The sequence below is a fragment of the Osmerus eperlanus genome, chromosome 5, assembly GCF_963692335.1.
Source record: "Osmerus eperlanus chromosome 5, fOsmEpe2.1, whole genome shotgun sequence".
Lineage (NCBI taxonomy): Eukaryota > Metazoa > Chordata > Actinopteri > Osmeriformes > Osmeridae > Osmerus > Osmerus eperlanus.
The window spans coordinates 9,758,848-9,779,464 of NC_085022.1; the positions used below are offsets into that span (position 1 = coordinate 9,758,848).

General features: G+C 40.6%; 1 protein-coding gene across 2 annotated transcripts; it reads right to left on the minus strand.

Annotated features, from left to right (window-relative positions):
* Window positions 1-1,249: 1,249 nt before the first annotated feature.
* Window positions 1,250-16,459, minus strand: cib2 (calcium and integrin binding family member 2). 2 transcript variants are annotated; one of them, XM_062461537.1, is made up of 6 exons: window positions 16,392-16,459; window positions 12,664-12,698; window positions 6,178-6,289; window positions 3,388-3,535; window positions 2,582-2,777; window positions 1,250-2,140 (listed from the first exon to the last, which is right to left on the minus strand). In XM_062461537.1, exons 1-6 carry the CDS (start codon window positions 16,413-16,415, stop codon window positions 2,119-2,121), a joined length of 537 nt encoding a protein of 178 aa, XP_062317521.1. In that variant the 5' UTR covers window positions 16,416-16,459; the 3' UTR covers window positions 1,250-2,118. The 2 variants fall into 2 exon arrangements, with proteins under 2 accessions (XP_062317521.1, XP_062317519.1); XM_062461535.1 differs by lacking the exon at window positions 16,392-16,459 and adding an exon at window positions 14,851-15,472.
* Between the last annotated feature and the right edge of the window lie 4,158 nt (window positions 16,460-20,617).

Here is a 20,617-nt window from a genome sequence, read left to right on the forward strand (position 1 = left end):
TTCCTGTTCTTGACACGATGTGCTCTAAAATGAAATTCCCGTTTGTCAAAAAATCTCATGTATTTTTTTGTTCGTGATTTACGTTACACCACAGGGCGTTAGTGCACGCCCTGTGAGAGTGCTAGGAGGAAGTAGACGGCCGGGAGAAACAAACGTCACCTACAAGAGAGCAAGACCGATTTTGCAAACATGAGTCGGGTGCTGAGAAAAGGAATAAAACTAAAAAGAAGCAAGAGAAGCAAGAGAAGCAAGTCGCTCTGGATAAGAGCGTCTGCTAAATGACTAAATGTAAATGGGTTGAAAGTGATTATTGCGCGTGCATCACGTGTATGTCAATAAGCAGGGCCTCGCATGGTAAGTTCGCACAGGGCCTCGCACCCCCCCTGCGACAGCTCTGTGTGGTTTGTTTAAGTCTTAAACAATGATGTGATACACGATAAGAAATGCGAAAGGGTCAATATATATATACAGTATATATCTTTTGTATTCCTTTTATTCCCCCAGGCGCTCAGTAAGAGCCTCACAGGAGCAGGCAAAGAGCCGCATGCGGCTCGCGTGCCGCAGGTTCGCCACCCCTGCTGTATGCCATGTCCAATTGAAGCAAACTTCCTTCCTGGAAATAGATATTAATTTCCACAGATTCACGTTGGCTTCACTAATGTAAACAAACCCTGTCATGCAAAGAAAACAATGCCATACTTTCAAGTTATTGGGTTTTTATCTCTTGCAACTCAGCCCAGGCCAGAGGAGGGCAACCAGTAAATCATAACCCATCTAATGTGAATGAAGACAGTTGCCTCAGCATCTCCCAAGTGAGATTTACAGGGGTCTGTGTGTGCTGAGTGTAATTATGCCTGTGAATGCTGAGGCAGCTCGCTCCTAACGATCTCTTTCTACTTAAAAAGTAATTACAGGTTATACGACACGATGTGCGCAGACATAATCACTTTTTGATCTTTATTGTGAAGACTGCTGTTTCCACTGTGGGGGATGTTGGGAAATAGGCTAGATGCAAGGAATATCATGCAAATGTAACACCCCACTGACGTAACAACACAGACTTCCGCTCCTTTTCTCCAGTTTGACTTTACTTACAGTACTTCTATGACTCCTATCCTATATCTTGGTAAGATACCCCTTTGCAATGCCAATTTAAAAGCTGTATATGGTCGCTGCATTGCTGGCAGGTGTCAAGACAAACTAATGCTTTCAAAGTAAAGTTAATTCACACAACACAGAGAATTTTTTTATTTATTCAAAGTTAAGCCAAATGCCCTAATTCACATAAAATACTGAAAATGTTTAGTCAATAGATAATAAACGCTCACACCTCAAGATAAGACAGGAAAGATCTATTTGAACACAGTATAAATATATAAGGTGACTGGCAGAGGCTAACCAGATGCAGTCAAGATGACAGAGCCCTTTATTCAACTGGAGAACAGTAAGATATGATTGTCATCATGCTCCAGTTCCTAAAGCAATAACAAAACCTGAAACATCTAAAGCAACCTATCACAGGAAAAACACAATCAAGTTCATGCGTCTCAAGAAGTAATATTGCATAGCTAGTATAAAACACTGTCTATGTGTCTGTGTTAAGATGGTGCCAGTGCTGTGCTTTCAATTGTCTCTGTGTCTTCTAGCTTTGCCTTAATGCACACCAGGTATGTTTTTCAGTCTGTCTCTAGAAGGCTGCAAAGGGAAGTCATTATAAGGGTGTCTAATGTGCAGCACACTTACAATATAGAACAGAATGCACAGGTCCTTCTTGTGCAGTCTCAGATCTGCAGATAAGTCCTCATATAGGAGGGGGAGGGAGGTACATTATCCAAAACCCCTAATGTTGATGTCCTGTTCCTCTCTTTTAAAAATTAAAAAATCTGCTCCCCATCAGTTTAAGATTTTTCATCCAAATGAGGTTTACTGGATAAAAACATGAAGCAAATTGTGCTCCATAAGAGAGGAACAAAATTGTCAGCAGAAAGAGGTCCAGGATCCTGAGAACCCAGCCTGTCCTTTCCAAATTCAGCAGACACACTGCAGACAGAGCGAGATATCTTTTGACATATTAAAGACAGGTGCTGTGGTTAAATGGAACCTTTCCATTTAGTCCTCTCAGATTCGAATGTGGAAGGTGCTGCAATCAGAAGAAAGTGACACATTGATAACCATGATTCCTGTAACATGGAGGTTGCAAACTGTAAAGTAATTTCTTGAGGGCATACATCAGTTGATCTAACTACAACTACGGATAGAAGCACAGTGGCCAGAAACACTTCACATTTTAATGCGGGTCAATGGAGGTGGCTCAGGAGGACAATGATGAGGGCAGAGCCCCAGTAAAAAGGTAAAGAGTCTGGACAAATCAGCTGAATAAGTAAACAGGGAAACACAGATATGAAGGCAAAGCTCCAAATATAAGTTACATACAGTAGTGTATTCACTTTTCCCCATAAATGACAATGCTACTCTTCCTATGTATGATTGACCTCTGTCATATCTGGTGAGTGTACATGTTTCTGTGTAATTGTCATTAGGAAGCATTAGACATATCACCTATATTACATTGTGGGAATACCTTAAAAAGTCAGGAGCCCTAGTAATCATGTTCTCAAAGTCTGCGAAGGAGAGCTTGCTGTCCCCGTCCAGATCAGCCTCTTCGATGGCCTTCTCACACACCAAGTTGACCTCTTCAGGGGTCAACTCCTCCCGTGTCAGCTTGTTTAGAGTCTTCTCAAGGTCCTCTTTGCACAGAAAATTATCCACATTGAAATCTGCAAAGTATGATTATCCAAGTTAGCTACATTTCATTTCACCACCAACAGCCATATTGGGTAAACTGGGTATTAATTTAAAGAAATATTTTGTTATTATCTCAAGAAGGATGGGTATTCTCATATAGAGCTCCTTTACTCTGGAACAGACTTCCTGTTTCAGTAAGGGAGGGTGACACCATCTCGACCTTTAAGGCTTCATTTTAAACTTTTCACTGCTGTGGAAATATGTGTCTTTGTGTTGCATGATTGCGTAGCACTGAGTGCTTGAGTGGGACAACATTTTATTACACTAACTGTCTGTATTGAACTGCATATGGTGCTTATGGTACTTATGGTAATTGTTCCTCTACATTCTTTGATCCTTCTTCCTTCTCTCTCTCTTCAAAATAGGATCATAGAATTCAGCTTATGGTCTACACTTCTCTGCATCAACAACCATCTATGGAGAAGGGGATTCCACACTGAATTGTTTTCCTTGGAATTTTTCATTGTCTTCTCTGAGTGTTGGATGGTTTAGGTGCAGTTTAATGGGCATACTGTCTATGACGTCCTCTGTGACATTGCTTGTGAAAAGGATTATACAAATATAATCTCATTCAATAATTACCATATATTTTGAAGGCATATATGGCCTTCAGCTCTCTGGGAGCCATTTCACTAAGGACAGAAAACATGTCAACAAAATCATTAAAGCTGAGGTTCCCCAGGCCATCCTCTGAGAAAGACTCCACAATCCTGTTCCGGAAAGGGTTCTCCTGAGGACAGAGAGAGGGGACAAGGATGTTATTATCTGTTAACATCACAGATGGACAGAGGACCATGTTGTAGTACATAATGTACAAAATGTGCAAATGACATTTCTTTAGAAAGGAAGTAAGTCTTTGCTATTTCCAGTAAAGTTGCTGCATGTTCAAGGAGGAACTACTATACTTTTGGTAGGTGTAGTCTGGATTTGTAGAGAAAGCATGTGTACAATGTGTGTCTGTGTGCGTGTGTTTGAACTAGTGGTGGGCCGTTATCGGCGTTAACGCGCTGCGTTAACGTGAGACTCTTATCGGCGATAAAAAAAATATCGCCGTTAATCTATTCTCAAAATTGGGTTGGGAGCTGGGTCTATACTACGCAAGCTATGATGACTTTCACCTTGATATTTTAGCGCGGATGTATACCTAGCCGAATTGCACTGTAGGGGGCGAAAACGAGTCTTCGAACCTGTGTGTATGCCTTGTGTATGAAATTAACACATCAAACGTGACGTGCTAACATGGATGCAGCTATGAAGCCGCCTGGTTTGCTTCAGGGAAAATGTATTTTTAAGAAGCTTCCCAATGGAAACCTCGACAAGACTGTTTGCACCTTGTGCTATGCGGAATTCGTTTACTGTAGGAGTTCTTCCAGTCTCAAATACCACCTAAACGCAAAGCATCCCTTAGCTAATGCGGAAGATGCCGGGCCAATCACTGATGTAGCGCAGGGGAAGAGTCGTCGTCAAACTACTGTTTGAGTGCAACCGAGGCAAGCCCGTCAGCACAGCTCTATCAGCCAAGCTAACTAATCTAATAAACAGTTAATAAACACAAGTACATTTTATTGAACATAATTTATTTTCATCACCAATTATCATAGTAGAACAGCTTTCTCAAGCAGTTTGTGATGCATTTTTGAAACAGGAGATGAGCTCCTGGTCTAATGCGCCACCGGGCTTGAGAAACCCGTTCTCAAAGACTTACTTTTAGTCATTATTTGTGTAGCACACATATTCTGAATGCCTTCGGCGGAATTCAAATGAGCCATTTTAATCTAGATTAATCTAGATTAACGCCAAGATTACAGTGAGATTAATCTAGATTTTAAAAAATGATCTATGCCCACCACTAGTTTGAACACAAGTGTTTTATGCTGAGTGCAGTTTTTAACATAGAAAGAATGAGTACATGATCTCTAGGCTGGTTTGCAGGTGTCTGTCACATCCCGCCCCACTCCCTAGGTCCTGTCTTTGTCAATTGTGTTGTGTTGTGTGTGTACTCATCTATCCTCTCGTTTCAGTGTCCCCTACCTACCCTACCTGAGTGATTGTCCTCCCCGGCTCTGATCAACATCACCATGTTGCCAATCATGCCCCTGTGTATGTAGCCCTTGAGTTTCTGTCTCTCGTTGCTAGTTCATCATTGTACTTTAGAGTCAAACGTCCCAGCCTCATCTTTGTATCTTTTTGTGAACCACAGTAAACACTTTTTTTCTATATTTGAACACTACGAGTCGTGCAGCACCCATCATTGTTACAGTGTATATATTTTCTCTCTCTGGAAAACTCACAGAAAGCTGATGGAGGTTTTATATCCACATTTTATAATCAGCTGACTCATCACATCCTATAAAGACCAAAGCTCAGAGAGTGGGTCAACTCTGAGTCTGGCTGCATGATGCACCTGGGGGAGAGTGGGCAGAACAGCTTTTTGCTGCAGAAACTGCATGATTCAGACCAGTGAATGCAAAGAGGAGTCTTCCTCTATGGTAGTAAAGCGGCATGCTTTCGAAGTCAAGTCACTTATGTAATCTAAATTACCTGGACCTACAACTTAGTATGTTGGACAGACTCTGGCACAAAAAATGGTGGAAGTGTGCAGTGAATCACTTCAGCCTTCTCAAGAAAGCTCATTAAGATGCTGGGCCGGAAGGGGGGAGGATTAATGGTTATGAAGCCTGTGAGGACTTCTGTGTCCTTCTGTGGAATGTACTGTCAGGACCTCATCAATCCTGGCTTGAGTGGTCTCCATCTTCCTCCACCTTAAACAGCCTCCCTTTATAGTCCATGTAACCAGGGGACAGCTTCACAGGCTTGGCCAATTATGTCCCCCACTAGGACACATTATGAGACCTTGCAGAATCTGCAACCTGTGTGCGTGGGTGGGTGGGGGGGACAGTATACAGTATGGGCGGCCAACCCTTTTTTACAAAACCGCATTCTCAATTAAGTGGTTGTCTCCACATTTTAATGTAACAAGAGGGTTTAGGTTGCAAAGCTGTATGTCATGGTGCATTCACTTTTACAGGAACACTGAACTCTCTGCGTTGAATAAACAGTACTAGCGGTCATTAATATAAATACAAATTCTACCCCAAATAATAAAAATGCACATTTGATTAAAAATCGCACGTAGACTGGAGGCCAGAGTTTAAATGTTCCATTGATATTCTAAAATTGATTTATCTGACTCCAGAATTGTTGGAGCGTCAACTGATTGTGTTGCAGGAGACCCCCAACAACAATACAATTGATAAAGATAACACAAAGATCATCCACAATGAGGTCACTCAGCCTAACCACAGAGCACTTTGTCTTGGCAATAGTATAATACATTATTGATAAAACTACAGTTTATAAAAATATCCATACATTTAACTCTGGCATTGCTACTATCAGCGCTAACGGTACTTTGACATCAGGGTCATTGGTGTAGTCCATTGGTACTAGATGTGGGGCCAGTTCATGGTATCTGCCATGTAACCTGGAAAAAAACAAGCAAAAAAAAAAAACATTACATATTACATACAGTATCTGCACCTCTTTTCATTCAAATAATTTATCGCCTGTCAAAAAATAAATAATGTGCAAGACACTAAATGACATAAAAGTCATCTAGTTATCAAGCCTTGATCCCATCTATTGAGAAAAACCTGAAAACCAGATTGTAACAAACCAGAAGTCTTACTCCTGTATAATATGACCTGCCGACCTCAGTACCCAGGGACAGCTACATTCACTTAGTCCTCCTTATCTCTCCACGCAGGAAGTTGTAATCCTCATACAGGCCAGCAGCTAACATGCAGTAAACACCAGGATGTGCAGAGATCCAGCAGCAGGCAATAACCAAGTGATTTAAGAGGGTCAAACACACAACATTTGTCATGGAAAGGAATCTTAGAGAAGACTGAATCGTAATTGTATAATATCATGTACACATCACTCATTGAGATGTCAATACCATTAGAAAAAAAACATAATTTATTTAGCCTTTGGAACCTTTGGAAATTGTCTTGTAAAAATGTATTGTCAGTGATGGAATGGCAGACATCCCAACCTGAAGAGACTCATTTCCGGGAGCTGGCTTATCTCCACCCCCGCAATCCGGACGCATGATCTACCCCCTCAATCAGCACGTACCCCCCCCCTAGACGCAATCAGGACGCGCGATATGCACCTTTCTCTACCAGAAATGACCATTGGACAGTCTCTCGTCGATCTAAATACAAAATCCCAGATTTCCGGTATATTGTATAGCATTTGCGGGCGTCAGGGAACCGCTATTGAAATGCGGGAGACTCCCGGAACTTCCGGGAGACTTGGGATGTCTGGAATGGACATTGTCAGTGATATGGATGATTCAGAGGAACCAAGCCTTTAAACCCTGTCCATTGTCTCTCACTCCCCACAGAGAGCCTTGGTAGTATGCCAGGAGGAGAGGGATAATGACTCATTCTGAGCAGAGAAATAAAGTACATGGACCGATGTTGCATGGCAGGCCAGTACACAGTCACGATACAACAGATGCAATATTGGAATCAGGACATTTGAACACCCTTCCCCATGCGCATAAAACATATGTACACTGACACACTCACATACATAACTGCACACAACAAATATACATGTACTGTATGAACACAACACGTGTGCACATAATACACACACTTGTGCACATGCACATACTGTGTAAACCAGTAAAATACAGATGCAAATGCATGGAGTCTTAATCATCTTTCATCACTTTCATTTGTAATTACTTGAATAAGTCTAAAAGCGATGTGAGTATGTCACTTGAGCAGCATTGTTCTCTGGTACATTAGATCAGCACACTCATCCAGCGACCCTGAGATCCTCTGACCCGTGGAAAAACCCTTCCCTGTTCCTTTGTACCCATGGTACTGTTATTCATCTACAAGGACATTGGTCTTTGAGGATGACCCCACTAAGTTAAACTCAAATAAACCTGTCAAGATTGTGGTGCGTCACTGAGACTGCGTCAAATGATATACCTCCTTATGACCATATATTTTCTGACTGGCTCTAATATTCATAAATGATGGGTTTCTTCATTGGAAGATTACTGCTCTTCATTTATTTTAAACTATAGCACTACCAAATTTTCTGCTCCGATCTCAAAGTAAACATTTGATATAATTCAAAGAATGTTCAAAATAAGAGTTTCAAATTTGGAATCTAATAGAAATGTACAAAAATAAGATTGAATGCGCCAATGTCAAATCCCCCCTCTTCTTTAACCTTGCCGGATGGTGTCACAATACTGTATACTGTAGATTTGTGCAGCTGGGTACAGAATCAGAGTGTTTTATGAAGGTCATAAAGTGCAAGACTCCATTAGGGTCTCTGGTAATTGTCCATTTGTTTCCAGTGCACTGTTGGCCTTTTTATCAAAGCCAATCTCAATGTCTTTGAAAAGGAACAGTCACTAGCTGTTTGTTACATATAAGCACAAAATTATTGTTAAGCTTCAAAGATGAACTGATGTGATTATTTAGATTACTATTATTTCATATGATTAGGCAATACTACACTGTTTGTAGCAATCCAGACTAAAAATACATCTTCAGTAGCAGGAATGCAGCACTTAAAAAAGAAAAAATATATATCTGTTAGCACGTTACAATATCTAGTTCTAGAGAAATTAACCAAAAAGATCCTCAAAATAGTTCATGGACATTTTTGTATCTGATAAGCCATCCAACTTATCCCAGGGCAGACCTGTTTGTTAAACATGTATGTAGAAGGGAAGGTGGGGCTCACCCAGACTGCCCTGATGGGTACAAGTGCTCCTCAGATTGGTCTGTATGACAGATCCTGGAGGCAGTGGGTGACGCAGCGCTCTGAGACAGGAGATAAAAGCCTGTAATGGCTTACTTCTGAGGAATATGCAGTGGCTTTAATGGACATAAGAAACTAATACATTAGACATCTCATGAACCCCATCTCTTCCTTTGTTGCAATCACTTTGCTGTGTCTCGCTTAGGGCAGGAGCTGGTGCTTGGAATGTGTCCAAATCTGTGGGCCATAGGCTGGCCATTCAGTAATGGTTCTCATCTTATATGGGAAAGTACTGCAACTAATATCAACTACCTACTAATACTGTACATACCTAGCTACCCACTAATACCTACCTACTATTACCTACTTACATCATTGCATACAATATAACTTACACCCATTGCAACACAAGCAACCTTCACTTAATTTATCCCTTTTAATTAATGTTATACATTTTCAATAGATTTAAGAAAATTATATCAAATTAAGCATGAGGCTGAGGCTGATACAATGTGCACATTCTAAAGTAATCACAAGAAAAGATCTACTTTAATTTTAGCAGACAGTCCCAACTTAAAATTATGTTCCAAAGGACTGTCATTCTTAGGTTTCAGTTCAGAGTTTCAGCGTTACAGATCTCCAGGAAGGTGGGGAATGTGATCCCACCCCAGGTGACACTGAGAGCAACAGTGAGGTCAGAAGGTGACACGATCTGCTCACATTATTAGGGGAAATATACCCTGCTAAACCACAGTAGAACCTTCCAGATCATAATTTACTTAACACAATTTCACATTGCAAAGCCCTTTTTAAGAGCTTTCTCAGCAACAAAAAACTCCCAAAAATACGATAGGCATGTGTACACTAGTATACTCGAACACACATACACATATATTCACTCAAACACATTGTCCTTTGCCTTAGCATTTACTGTTGTGCTCGTACAATTCTTGTTTCATTTGTTTTATCTTGCAGCCCTTTCCCCTCAAGTGACTTTTGCCACTTTCTGCCATTGTAAATAAGAATTTGTTCTTAATGGCTTGCCTGGTTAAATAATGGTTGATGAAATTAATAAAACACTCCATCACACACACACACACTATAAACAGCATACATATATTTGTATAACATGTTATACAAGGTACATAGGTCCATGTACTTTAAGAATGTTTTGTTCACATAGGTGTGGAATAATTAATTTAAAATTTACAATAAAGACTTTCTTTATAGGACCCACTAGAAATCTGTCATAGGGAGCAGGACCAATGTTTTCAATGTACCTGTGGTTGAACTTGAACACACACAAACACACGTACTGTAAACACAAATACATATATTCCATCAGATAAGCAACCTGTCTTTATCATATTCCATAGGTATAAGTAATGGATGCTTGTTTGAGTAAAAAACACATAAAATATAGTGGAATCAATATCTGTGGCAGAATCTAATTGTATTTACAAGTCTGAAAGGGGAGTCCCTCAAGTTCGATAACGTATTGTATAAGAGAACATTGGAGAATATGACAGAAGCTGTTTTATTGCATGACAAAGGATAGTACTGCATATGGATGATGCTAATTATTCTTAAATATACTTATTGAATGATGTTACTGTGTGTCTACTTTGTAAAGTGTCAAAGAAAAGCAAGTCTATTTTCATTACTGTACATTTAAATATTTTAGGTTCCAATAAGTAATTCATTCTAGACCAGCAAGTGTTGTGAGCCTTACCCTTGAACGTTGAACAGTCTAGTACTAAGTTATCCTAAGATATTCAGGTTATTGTTGAAAGATTTCTTTGAAAATAACAATTTTCTTTTTATTGAATCAATCTACTGATTGAGGAGATAGATGACATCTGTAAAATGTTGCCACATTTTACTTTTATGATATATTATAATTATATTACAGACAACAGGAATTCACACTTTATTAGTATTAGTTAAATTTGTATCTAGAATCTCCATCGGCTAGAATAAACATGCCACAGTTAATCTGATTGTGTGAGTAGATGAACTATCCTCGTTACAATTGTATTATTTGTAACAGAGTATGTAATTATCACCTCTGCTCTGTCCATTTACAGTACAATCAGAACCAATCCTAAATATTGTCATACTGGATGTTTTTTTTCCAGCCATGTATGGCGGAGGAAAGAAATCAGTTGACTTTCTGATCTTAAAGATCCTGTAAAGTAAATTCCATGTTTTGCTTCTAAGTACATTATATACATGTGAAATGAGTTCCCGAAAGCATGTGCAAAGCGCTAAAACTTTGTCGCACTGAAATGTGGAGTTAGACCGAAGAACAGTTTCTCTTCCGTTTTCAGATCAGGTTTTAATGAAAACATTTTTTTTTTAAATTTTTATCTACGTCATTTCGCCCCATCTACGTCAGATCACTGAATGGCTCCTCCTGCTGTACTGTTATTCTAGCTTACATCAGCTAGCTAGCTAGCTTCAGGATGTCTCCCACCACCCGCAACTGCATCTTCCCTGGATGCAAGAACTCCAGCTGCGCTGCAACGCCATTTAAGTTCCCTGTTGATAATGAAAGGAAAAATAGGTGGATAGATTTTGTGAAGAGCCACGCTCATGGAAAGCTTCAGATAAACTCCAACAGCTGCCTCTGCGCCACTGACCATTTCACGGCGGACAGTTTTAACATGGACCAGAGACAGACGGGGTTCACCAACACACGGCTTCTCTTGCAGCGCGGAGCCGTACCGAGCATCACCCCCCCGGCCGTACATCCTCCGGTCGCACCTGAACCATCCACCGCCGCCAGCAGTTTATCACTCAGTTCTGTGTGCTTGTTATAATTATACTAGATAACTTTTCCAGAGGTATCTCTGCTATAATTAGTGCAAACCGCTAACTTGATATTAGGCTACTCGGTGTAGAATGATAGTATTTTGGTGAAATGGTAGCTAATGTGCTAGAAGTAATTGGAGAGCTCACTGTCTGCTGTCTCTGCTGTTAATGTTTACTCCTGTGTTACAGCTCAGGGGAATATTTCATTTATATGCATCTGTATGTTTCACTCATTGAACAAATATTCTAATTCTATACTGTTTTGTTCGGCTTGACGTAGCGTCCATTATCTGGTTCGTAGGTAGCTTACTTGAGAGAGGGGGCCGAGCTTCAGCTCCTTCAGGCGACACGCCCCCCCAGTCTCGAACAGAGAAGACTGCTGATTTTCTTACGATTTCAAAGCCTAATTTAACATACTTGTCAGTGTTTTTTTTCATTCGAATTTGGATGGGTAGTTAATAACACATTATTCTGTGGTGTGGTGAACTTGAAACTCGTTTTTAATTCCACTTTACAGGATCTTTAATCAGAAATCCAAAATGTTTAGTTTTGACAATCATGAAGTTATGCAGGAAAGCAATACAAGTGAACTGTTAAAGAAAGGGAGGCTTGTACACAGAGTAACTAACTACAGCTACGACTTAAGGGGCTAGTTTTGTCATTTATGCAGGTTGTATAGAATTAGTTTGAGGTGTCCTGAAAGGGACCAGTCAGAGCCACTATCAGGGAAGCTACGCAGACATTGCTATGATGTTTGTGTTGTAAAAGAAAAATCGGTTGTGGTTGGTTGTTTAGTCAATTATATGCTTTGCTGCCTGCTGTCAGACTGCTCCAGGGGGAGATTCTGATAGAGCCACATGAAAAAATGAAGCCCTTGCGGAAAGAACAGAGATTGAAATTGCGTCTGCCTAGAATGTAATCTATCTGTGCTCCCAATAGAACAGATAGACTCAGAGACTGTGCTGGAACCTTGGTTTGAACCTTCTTACCTTTGAGGTAACTGGCCGTTACAAGGTGATCAATGGAATAGTCTGTGAGCTATGTAGATAGCATAGTTAAAACACAGTTATCAGCAATTATAATACCCTTGACTCATTTATCTCCAAGGTATTGGTAACAACATCTGCAAACAAGGACAAAAACCAGGGACCTTACAGTTTCTGCCCTTGTTGAGGAAAACAAATTTGTCAAGTGCTACAGTACAAGTTATGCTACAGTTGCTACAGCAAGTGCTACAGTTCTTACCGTAGGATTTCTTTGCGTGTGAAGAAAGTGCAGTCCTGCAAAAAAAAGAGAGCAAAGGGTCAAAACAGAACAAAATAAAATGCATCAAGGAATTTTATAGTGATCTACACTTATACTTACAAACCAGTATACCCCAGGTATACTGGTAAACATTGACAACTTAAAATAACATGAATGATCATGTGGCTGTTTTGTTTGAGTTGTTTGTCTACAGAAAGCTGTGTCAGAGTATTGTCACCTGTCTCTCGCCACAGTGACAGGTGATCCAGGGGAATATGATCATGGTGTTGTCTATGGCTATCCATGCCACTGCACAAACAGTCCTGCTGTGGGCACCGTCTGCTCTACAACTCCTTATACTTCATGTCAATACATAGCCTCCACCCTCCCCCTCACTGTAAGCAGACAGCTTCCCCGCCATGTCAGCCAGCCTCTGGAGACAGCTTTATTAGCCAGAGATTTAGCTTCCCTGTCTACCCTCTTCACTGCATAAACTGGCATTCCAGTTTATGCAAAACCAACATAGGAATATCTACAAGGCCATCCAAGCAGCTTTGGGATTTATGTGCATTAGCATATGAGTATAGCTAATTGCTTATTAGTTTGAAATATAAGGACATCATGATTCTGTTTGACGTGAAGCCAAGCTACAAATTATAGTTAAATAGAGCACTGAATACATTTCCACCACTCTTACCTTAAGTCCTATTTACTTAGTAATTATTTAGTCTGTGAATCAGTCCATTCAAAGTCTGACACACTGAAAGTTCAGTGCTCTGTGTGCCATACAGACCCATCTCTAGTCCAACACAAGTTAGAAACTACTAGTGTCTATACAAGTCATATTGGTCAGGTAAGTATTTTGATCCCAGTGTAATCATAATCAAAGAGATGATATTATGATCTACAAGGACTCCAGAACGGCACAGCCAGTTTTCAACATGCTACAGTTTGATGTAAACTATGTGTTGTATTGGGAAAGGAAACTCAAATTACACATTGTGTAAATACTTTTTTGTAACCTATGGTAATAATATGTGCAGCATATTAATAATATAATATTAATAATATGTGCAGCAACATTTTAAAGAGCAGGAAAGAAACATATAAGAAAGCTACAGGTTAAGACCTTTAGAAGTAACCAGAACCTCTTGGGGTTGAGTTATCTCTTGAGGATATAGTTTCAAGGCATGTCATCAGAAGGCTTGGCATTAATAATTAACTTGTACCTAATCGCATGACAAACCTGTGCAGAATAAGATGTTGTTTATTTACAGCCCCAGCAAATGCAAGATCATTCCAGACAAATCACAAAATTACAAGATTATCTAGTTTATAAAGGAAATATTGTGTGTGAGAAGAGACACAGCCATGTCTATTAGAGAGTAAACTGAGGGATCTGTATAACAGTTTAGCCATTATGTGGCTGTGAAATGGGGAATGTGACAGACTACTCTTTCTGCAAATATTTATTGTAAACCTTTATCTGTAAAACTGCCCATTATATTTAACAACAAACCGCTCAGATTAGCCTTTGCACGAAATAGTCAGGTTATTTGTATATGAGGAGTCAGGTGGCTGAGCGGTTAGGGAAGCGGGCTAGTAATCAGAAGGTTGCCAGTTCGATTCCCGGCCGTGCAAAATGACGTTGTGTCCTTGGGCAAGGCACTTCACCCTACTTGCCTCGGGGGGTATGTCCCTGTACTTACTGTAAGTCGCTCTGAATAAGAGCGTCTGCTAAATGACTAAATGTAAATGTAAAATGTAAATGTTATTTGGATTTTACCAAATGAAGCTTTTAGGGAAATCTTTGCCTACTGCCGTTAAAATAAACTGTGAAATTTTACCGGTCAAATATTAATCTTTATTGAGACAGTTAACCACATGTTAATAAGGTGAGAAATCTAAGGGCTGTTGTTTGTCATAATAAAACAGTAAACAACCGTATTGCCCACAAATGTTATCCTAATAGGTGTCATCAGAAATGCAGTTATAGCCGGAGAGAGCTACTCGTTTCGATGAGGCTTGTTAAATACTTGCCAAGTATTGTGAATTGTTTTCCACAATACTGTGGCTGTTACTTGACAAATTGGACATAGTTGAGGGCTTGATTGACACCATTGCAGCAGCCTACATTGAACATAATCTTCATTTTCACTGAAAAATAAGCATGTTGCGGGTTCTTACCTGGTAAGCATCGAGCTGTTCATCAGTAAATATCGTTTGCTTATTACCCATCTTAGCCGAGTAATTTTCCTCTTGAATAGATTCATCACATCGGAAGTTCGATGCGTTTGCTCAATTCTAGGCATTTAGGGCATTTATACAACGCGTGGTCAGTCAAGAAAAGACTCTGCATACAATGTCAGGATCGACTGACTTGCAAGTCCTCCAACAGTTGGTGCGTTCACGAAAAATATGCACCGTATACAGCCTATTTAAAAAGTAATAATAGAAAGTGAATATACAGTTGAATAGCTGGAAGTACGAGGTCCATATTGCAGTCGAATCGCTGATGCCTAGGTCTTTTTTTCAGCACCGGCTGCTGTCCACTGCCACTACTGTAGGCTACATGCGAGTGGTCCACCTCCACGAACATGCGCTATACTTGTGTCATAGCCGAGGTTACTACCAGAAGGTGGCAACCGTCTCACATACCCCAAACGTGCAATCATGTCTCTTCGTGGTTTGAAACCATCTACAGTAGTAGGCCTACATATGCGCAATGAACAGTTTCAGTCCAAGTTTGAGCTTCCCAAATTATGAGTTGGCCTAGGCTGTCTCATTTTCTTATAGGCCTAATTATTTATAGTCTACAAACCCGCTCATATGTTTATGTATTAATTTAACATTTATTCAGTTATTTTAGCTTCTATTCCAAACATTCAAACCATAATATCACACGCCCTCCCTTCAAAGCCACTCCCACAAAACACATGAACGCGCTGCCCCTTCAAAACTGCCGGGAGACGTAGGCCGAATCGCAATACTACTTCGAAAAACGGACACATGGGAACGCCCTCGTCTCCGTGGAACGCCCTCTACGAGCTCTCCGTCAGCCCTCGGAGAGCCCCGGAGAGCTCGACGTGCACCTCCTGAATTTTCTAACTATCCGTCGTAATTTCGGAGAGCGACGGAGAGCTACGGAGACCCCCTTGGCTGTGATTGGTCAGTATTAAGAACCGCTTGCGTCAGGGGCGGGGGCTGGGTTGCCGTGATAAACAGGACGAACAGAATCCTTTGACCGCCATTGCTGTAAATTTTTACAATTCATATTTCAGCTCAACAGTACATGTAAATCAGCATCTGAATTAAAATGTGACGAGAAATGGGCAGTGTGGTTACTGAAAATGTGGGTATTTTATTGATGAAACGGCTAATTTGTAAATTTACTCCGACTTCTCGATAACCTAGGTAAATAAACACAGGGCCGGATTAACAATTATATGCCCTGGGCGACAAGGTTTAAGTTTAATTTTTTGGGCCTTTATTTGAGCGCAAAATAGTTTTTTGAGCTTTATGTAAAATAAACATTTTACAAGCCGTTTTTCAATTGGTAAAATCTTGTCAGACAGTAGGTAAGAAAGTAACAGCTAGCTGGCGTCAGTTACTTGTAAAATTCATAGATAATGTTTAACAGTAAAATCTCAATCAAATACATTAAATACAATAACCATTAAATTAGCAGCACATTTCCTGTATTTAACAATGATTAAACATGGACTTACCTGAAAGTGATGCACGGGCACCATCTCGCAGTCTCTTTCTTTTTTCCTTCCCCTGACTCCTGTTATCGTTTTAAGCCCATTTTAGAAAAGTTGACCTAGCCTACTGTCAAAGTTCGTCAGCCCACTGAAGGAAGGGCACCCACAGCGAGCTTGGGAAGTTGAGTGTAGCCTATTTGTTTTTTTTGGGGGGGGGGCACCATCGTAACTTTTTGTGAGCATTTAAATAGGCTACATCTCTTGTTCTGCCTGTTTTGTAATATACGTGTCTAATATTTTTATACTAAAATAATATCGGTATTAGAAGTATTATAACTATGATGATTTTTCAGTTGGCTATTTTTTGGTGCCCCCTCAGGAGTTGATGCCCTACGCACAGCGCGTAGTGAGCGTAATGGGAGCGGCGGCACTGGCTACTAGACTACACAAACACTGTTTTTGACGTGATTTAACATAACATTTTGATCGAACGAGTTGTAATAAAGTACTCACATTAAGGAAAGTTAGGACTGCGTTCATAACGTGATGTAACATTTTAGTTGACATTGTCCAGGGCCCCTTAGATGTCATGTGCCCCTGGGCAAGTGCCCAGTTGCCCTAATGGTTAATCCGGCCCTGAATAAACACTCGACGACGACTTACAAAAAACCGTTGCGCCACCTACTCTTCTGGCGGTGAATTGTTTTCAGCACCCACAGCCTACGGGGGAGCTGCGCAATTCTATATATTATATATAAATACTATCAGGGCCGCCTGGGCCGGAGTGGGACCCATTTTCAGCCCGGCAGTGTAATGGCCAAAGCCAGCCCATCCCCCATCAGGGGCCGAGCCATACGTTGAACATTCGGGGCTTAACCCGAACCTAGAACCTAGTCAAGGTTCTGATGCGAGGTGAAATCGGAACTTCACATGAATGCCAGCGCGCATAGCACGCAAGCGCAATTTTTTGCATTAATTTCGGTGCAAAATAGTTTTTTGAGCTTTCTGTAGGCTAATATAAATATTTCGTTGGACTCAAATTGTAATATTTTCTGGAAATTACAACCCAAATTTGTACCTGAAAGATTCAGGGCTTTTGAGAAAACATATTTTTCCCACCCTTGCAGGAACCTAGATTTATGAAGTGACAGATCTTTATTTTTTTACCTGTCTTTTTCAGTTCCTCCTGGCATCTTTCCCCCATCCATTTTATTCTTTTTGCATCAGTTTAATCTTGCTAACTCCACAACAATAAATGATTGTTTAGGCTTGTCTCCGTGGCAACAAACTTGGTACACGCACTTGTGTTTGAGAAAGAGAGCATGCGCGACAACTGAAAACGGCACTTTTTAATCCACGGTCTGATCATGCGCTTATTTAGATTAAAACCTAGTGTAGCCTATTAGCTTACTTATCAGTCACAGTAACTTAACACATATGGTTTTATTCGGTGTGTGAAAAAAAACTAAGAGAAAGCAGGCGATCTGCTGGGCCAATTTATGAGCGGGCAGAGCGGCCCACCGTGAATACTCCCGATTCTCCCGATGGCCACTCCGGGCCTGAATACTATTAATAAATGAGCAATATTTTTGGGGGTGCTATCGGGGTGCTTTGGTCTTTCTTGGGGGTGCTGAAGCACCTGATAGCCCCTCCCTAGCGCCGCCCATGGTTTTACCTAAACTCCATTAGCAGCAAATTTGGTTTGATATCAGTGCATAACACTACTTGCTTTGGAGACGTCGATATACGGAACTGTAACGAAGTGGTGTCTTATTTCATAGGGCTATGTAGCCAGTGGCGTTTTGATATGTACAAAATTCGTGGGGCACAAACCATTTCAAAATATAGGATATATACCAGTAGGCTATATGGGGCGCCGTTTGTAAAAGGTTGCACCTCCGTTAATCCTGCTCATTTTTCGCACATTTACCACAAATAAATGCAGCAGAATTTTCAACTGTCACTTTTTAAAACATGTAGAGGGAAATTCATCTAAATACATGTCATAACTTATCTAGAGCAATGTTCTGCAGTATGCAAAATAATAACATAATATTGTATAGAACTGTTAAATCTAAATGTTAAATGTTACATCTAAATGCTAAATGTTAAATGTAAAATATTTATTTAGAAACACGCCAATAGCCGAGCTCCTGGCAGTAGCAGTGCACGCAGCACGGCCCATACCTGGATCAGTGGGTGCAACGTGGCTTACAGGACTCAAACATGGCTAGTTCTTTCCAGTTAGGAGAGATCGAACGCACTGTTATGGCAGGTGTAAGGGCAGCATTCCAAGGTGCAGGTCCACCGGCGGTGCCGTCCACATCATTAATGGTAAGTTGTTAAGTTGTTTTATTTGAACTTTTTAATGCACTTTGGAGGAAGTTACATTACCTAATCCTAGCTAGCTAGCTAAAGTTAGCTAACATTTGTCAGGGTGACTCAGATGCTAAATCGCTCATTACAGTACCTTAAAACCCTTCAAAGACAATTGACGCTTGAGAAAGACAAAGCGTTATATCTCCCGAACCGTACATGCCAGAAATTAATGGCTGTGTTGTATCCCCTTATTGGTGGAAGGTGGAACGTAAGGGAGATACCCTTTGCAAATCTTGTAAGGACGTAATAGTTTGTGAAAGACCCAGAGAAACACATATCCGACGAGGCAAAATCCCGGACAATTTTGGAATCCCTGCCGGACGCATTTTTTAGGTCTCGAAAATAGGACATGTCCGGGTAAAAGAGGACGTCTGAGGCCTGTTACATAAAGCGAGTTTACCGAATAAGCCAGACTTATGTCAGTTAGTCGGACTCATTTCTAGTTCATTCGGTTCCATAAAGCTAGCTCAACGTAGTTCGAACTCGGTTACTATGGCAACTTAGGCTGCGAAACTAGTCTGGTCCGGTCCTTGGTGCTTAACCATACCTTCCTGTAACACTGACCCAACGGGAAAACGATGATTTACCACGGATATTCTCATTTTCTTATTCTCATCAGTTCAATATGTTCAACATTGATAGAAAATCAACTTAAATAGCCTACATAGGCTACAACATTTAGCCTAATGCATTAAACGATGATAAACAATGATTTGATACACGCCACGTTAAACGTAGCCTATGGCTTGCCTAGTTTGTGATTTCAAATGTTTAGGCATCAGGCATAGGCCTATCTCAATCTAAATTATCTGAGTATAATTAGCATAGCTGTATAGTTGTTAACAGTAGTATACAATTGCAAAACAGACCTAAATCCATAGGTTACATCTATATCCTCCATTTTCCCGACACAACCATGTTAAAAAGTTAGGCTACTGGGTAATGTATTGATTAATAGTAGGCTATTTATTTAAAACAATGTCAAAAAAGTACATTTACATGTGTTTAGAGGGTGTCTGTTTTTTAATCAACGAAGTAACTAAAGGTCTAAAAAAGGACCTTGACCTACGTAGCCTATCGTTCACGTCAATCATGGTGTGTCGTTTCATTTTGATGAAGCGGTGGATGAGGGAGCTGTCATAGTACAAGGCTTAAAGGGAACGTTCTTTCTGGAAGAAGTCACGTGGCCGTGTGCATTGCTTTTGCCGTGGTGGATTGTATGATCCATGTTTTACCTCTCTGGCTGCTTAAGAATAGGGTGCACGCGCAATTAGCTTGACTACTTAAATCTGACTTGAATTAGTAGGACTGCGTGAGCTGAAATTGGCCTTTATGGAACCGCTTTAGCCCCGCTTGACTTGTTAAGCTAATTCAAGTCTGGTTTGGGACTTTAAGTCCAACTTATTTGAGCGGCCTTTATGGAACAGGCCCCTGGTCACCCTACCTTATTTGTATGTCCCAAAAACTTTTTCACACTGGTTTCAAGACCTGGAGGCATGCCAATATAATTGTACAATGGTATTATGTATTTCACCATAATAAACAAATGTTTTGGCTCTATATGAGCAGAGGCGGTCTTAACATAAGAGGCATAAGTAGGCGGCTGCTTGGGGCCCCCTACCAGCGGTCGTAGTAGGGGGGCCCCAACCAACCTCAAAAAGAAAAAGCCCCTTATCATCATGAACGCTTCAAAAGCATGGTAAATTGTATTAATATTCTTAAGAAATATGTTGAAACGTTGAAGTAGTAGTTAAAATGTCCAGTTCATGGTTATCTGTCGTGTCCCTACACCCCACACTTTCACAATGAAATGGACTAGTCCGTAATGGTGCACGACACGAAAGATAAACACACAGTGACAGGAGGACTGG

Bases quoted from the DNA above. Each gene is read 5' to 3' on its own strand.
- cib2 (XM_062461535.1), bottom strand. From the start codon at position 14,901: ATGGGTAATAAGCAAACGATATTTACTGATGAACAGCTCGATGCTTAC. The intron at 3,536-6,177 runs GTATGGATATTT...CTCTGTCCTCAG, and splicing joins TAGCAATGCCAGAGTTAAAT to GAGAACCCTTTCCGGAACAG. The intron at 2,141-2,581 runs GTATTCCCACAA...TTCTGATTGCAG, and splicing joins AGGGCTCCTGACTTTTTAAG to CACCTTCCACATTCGAATCT.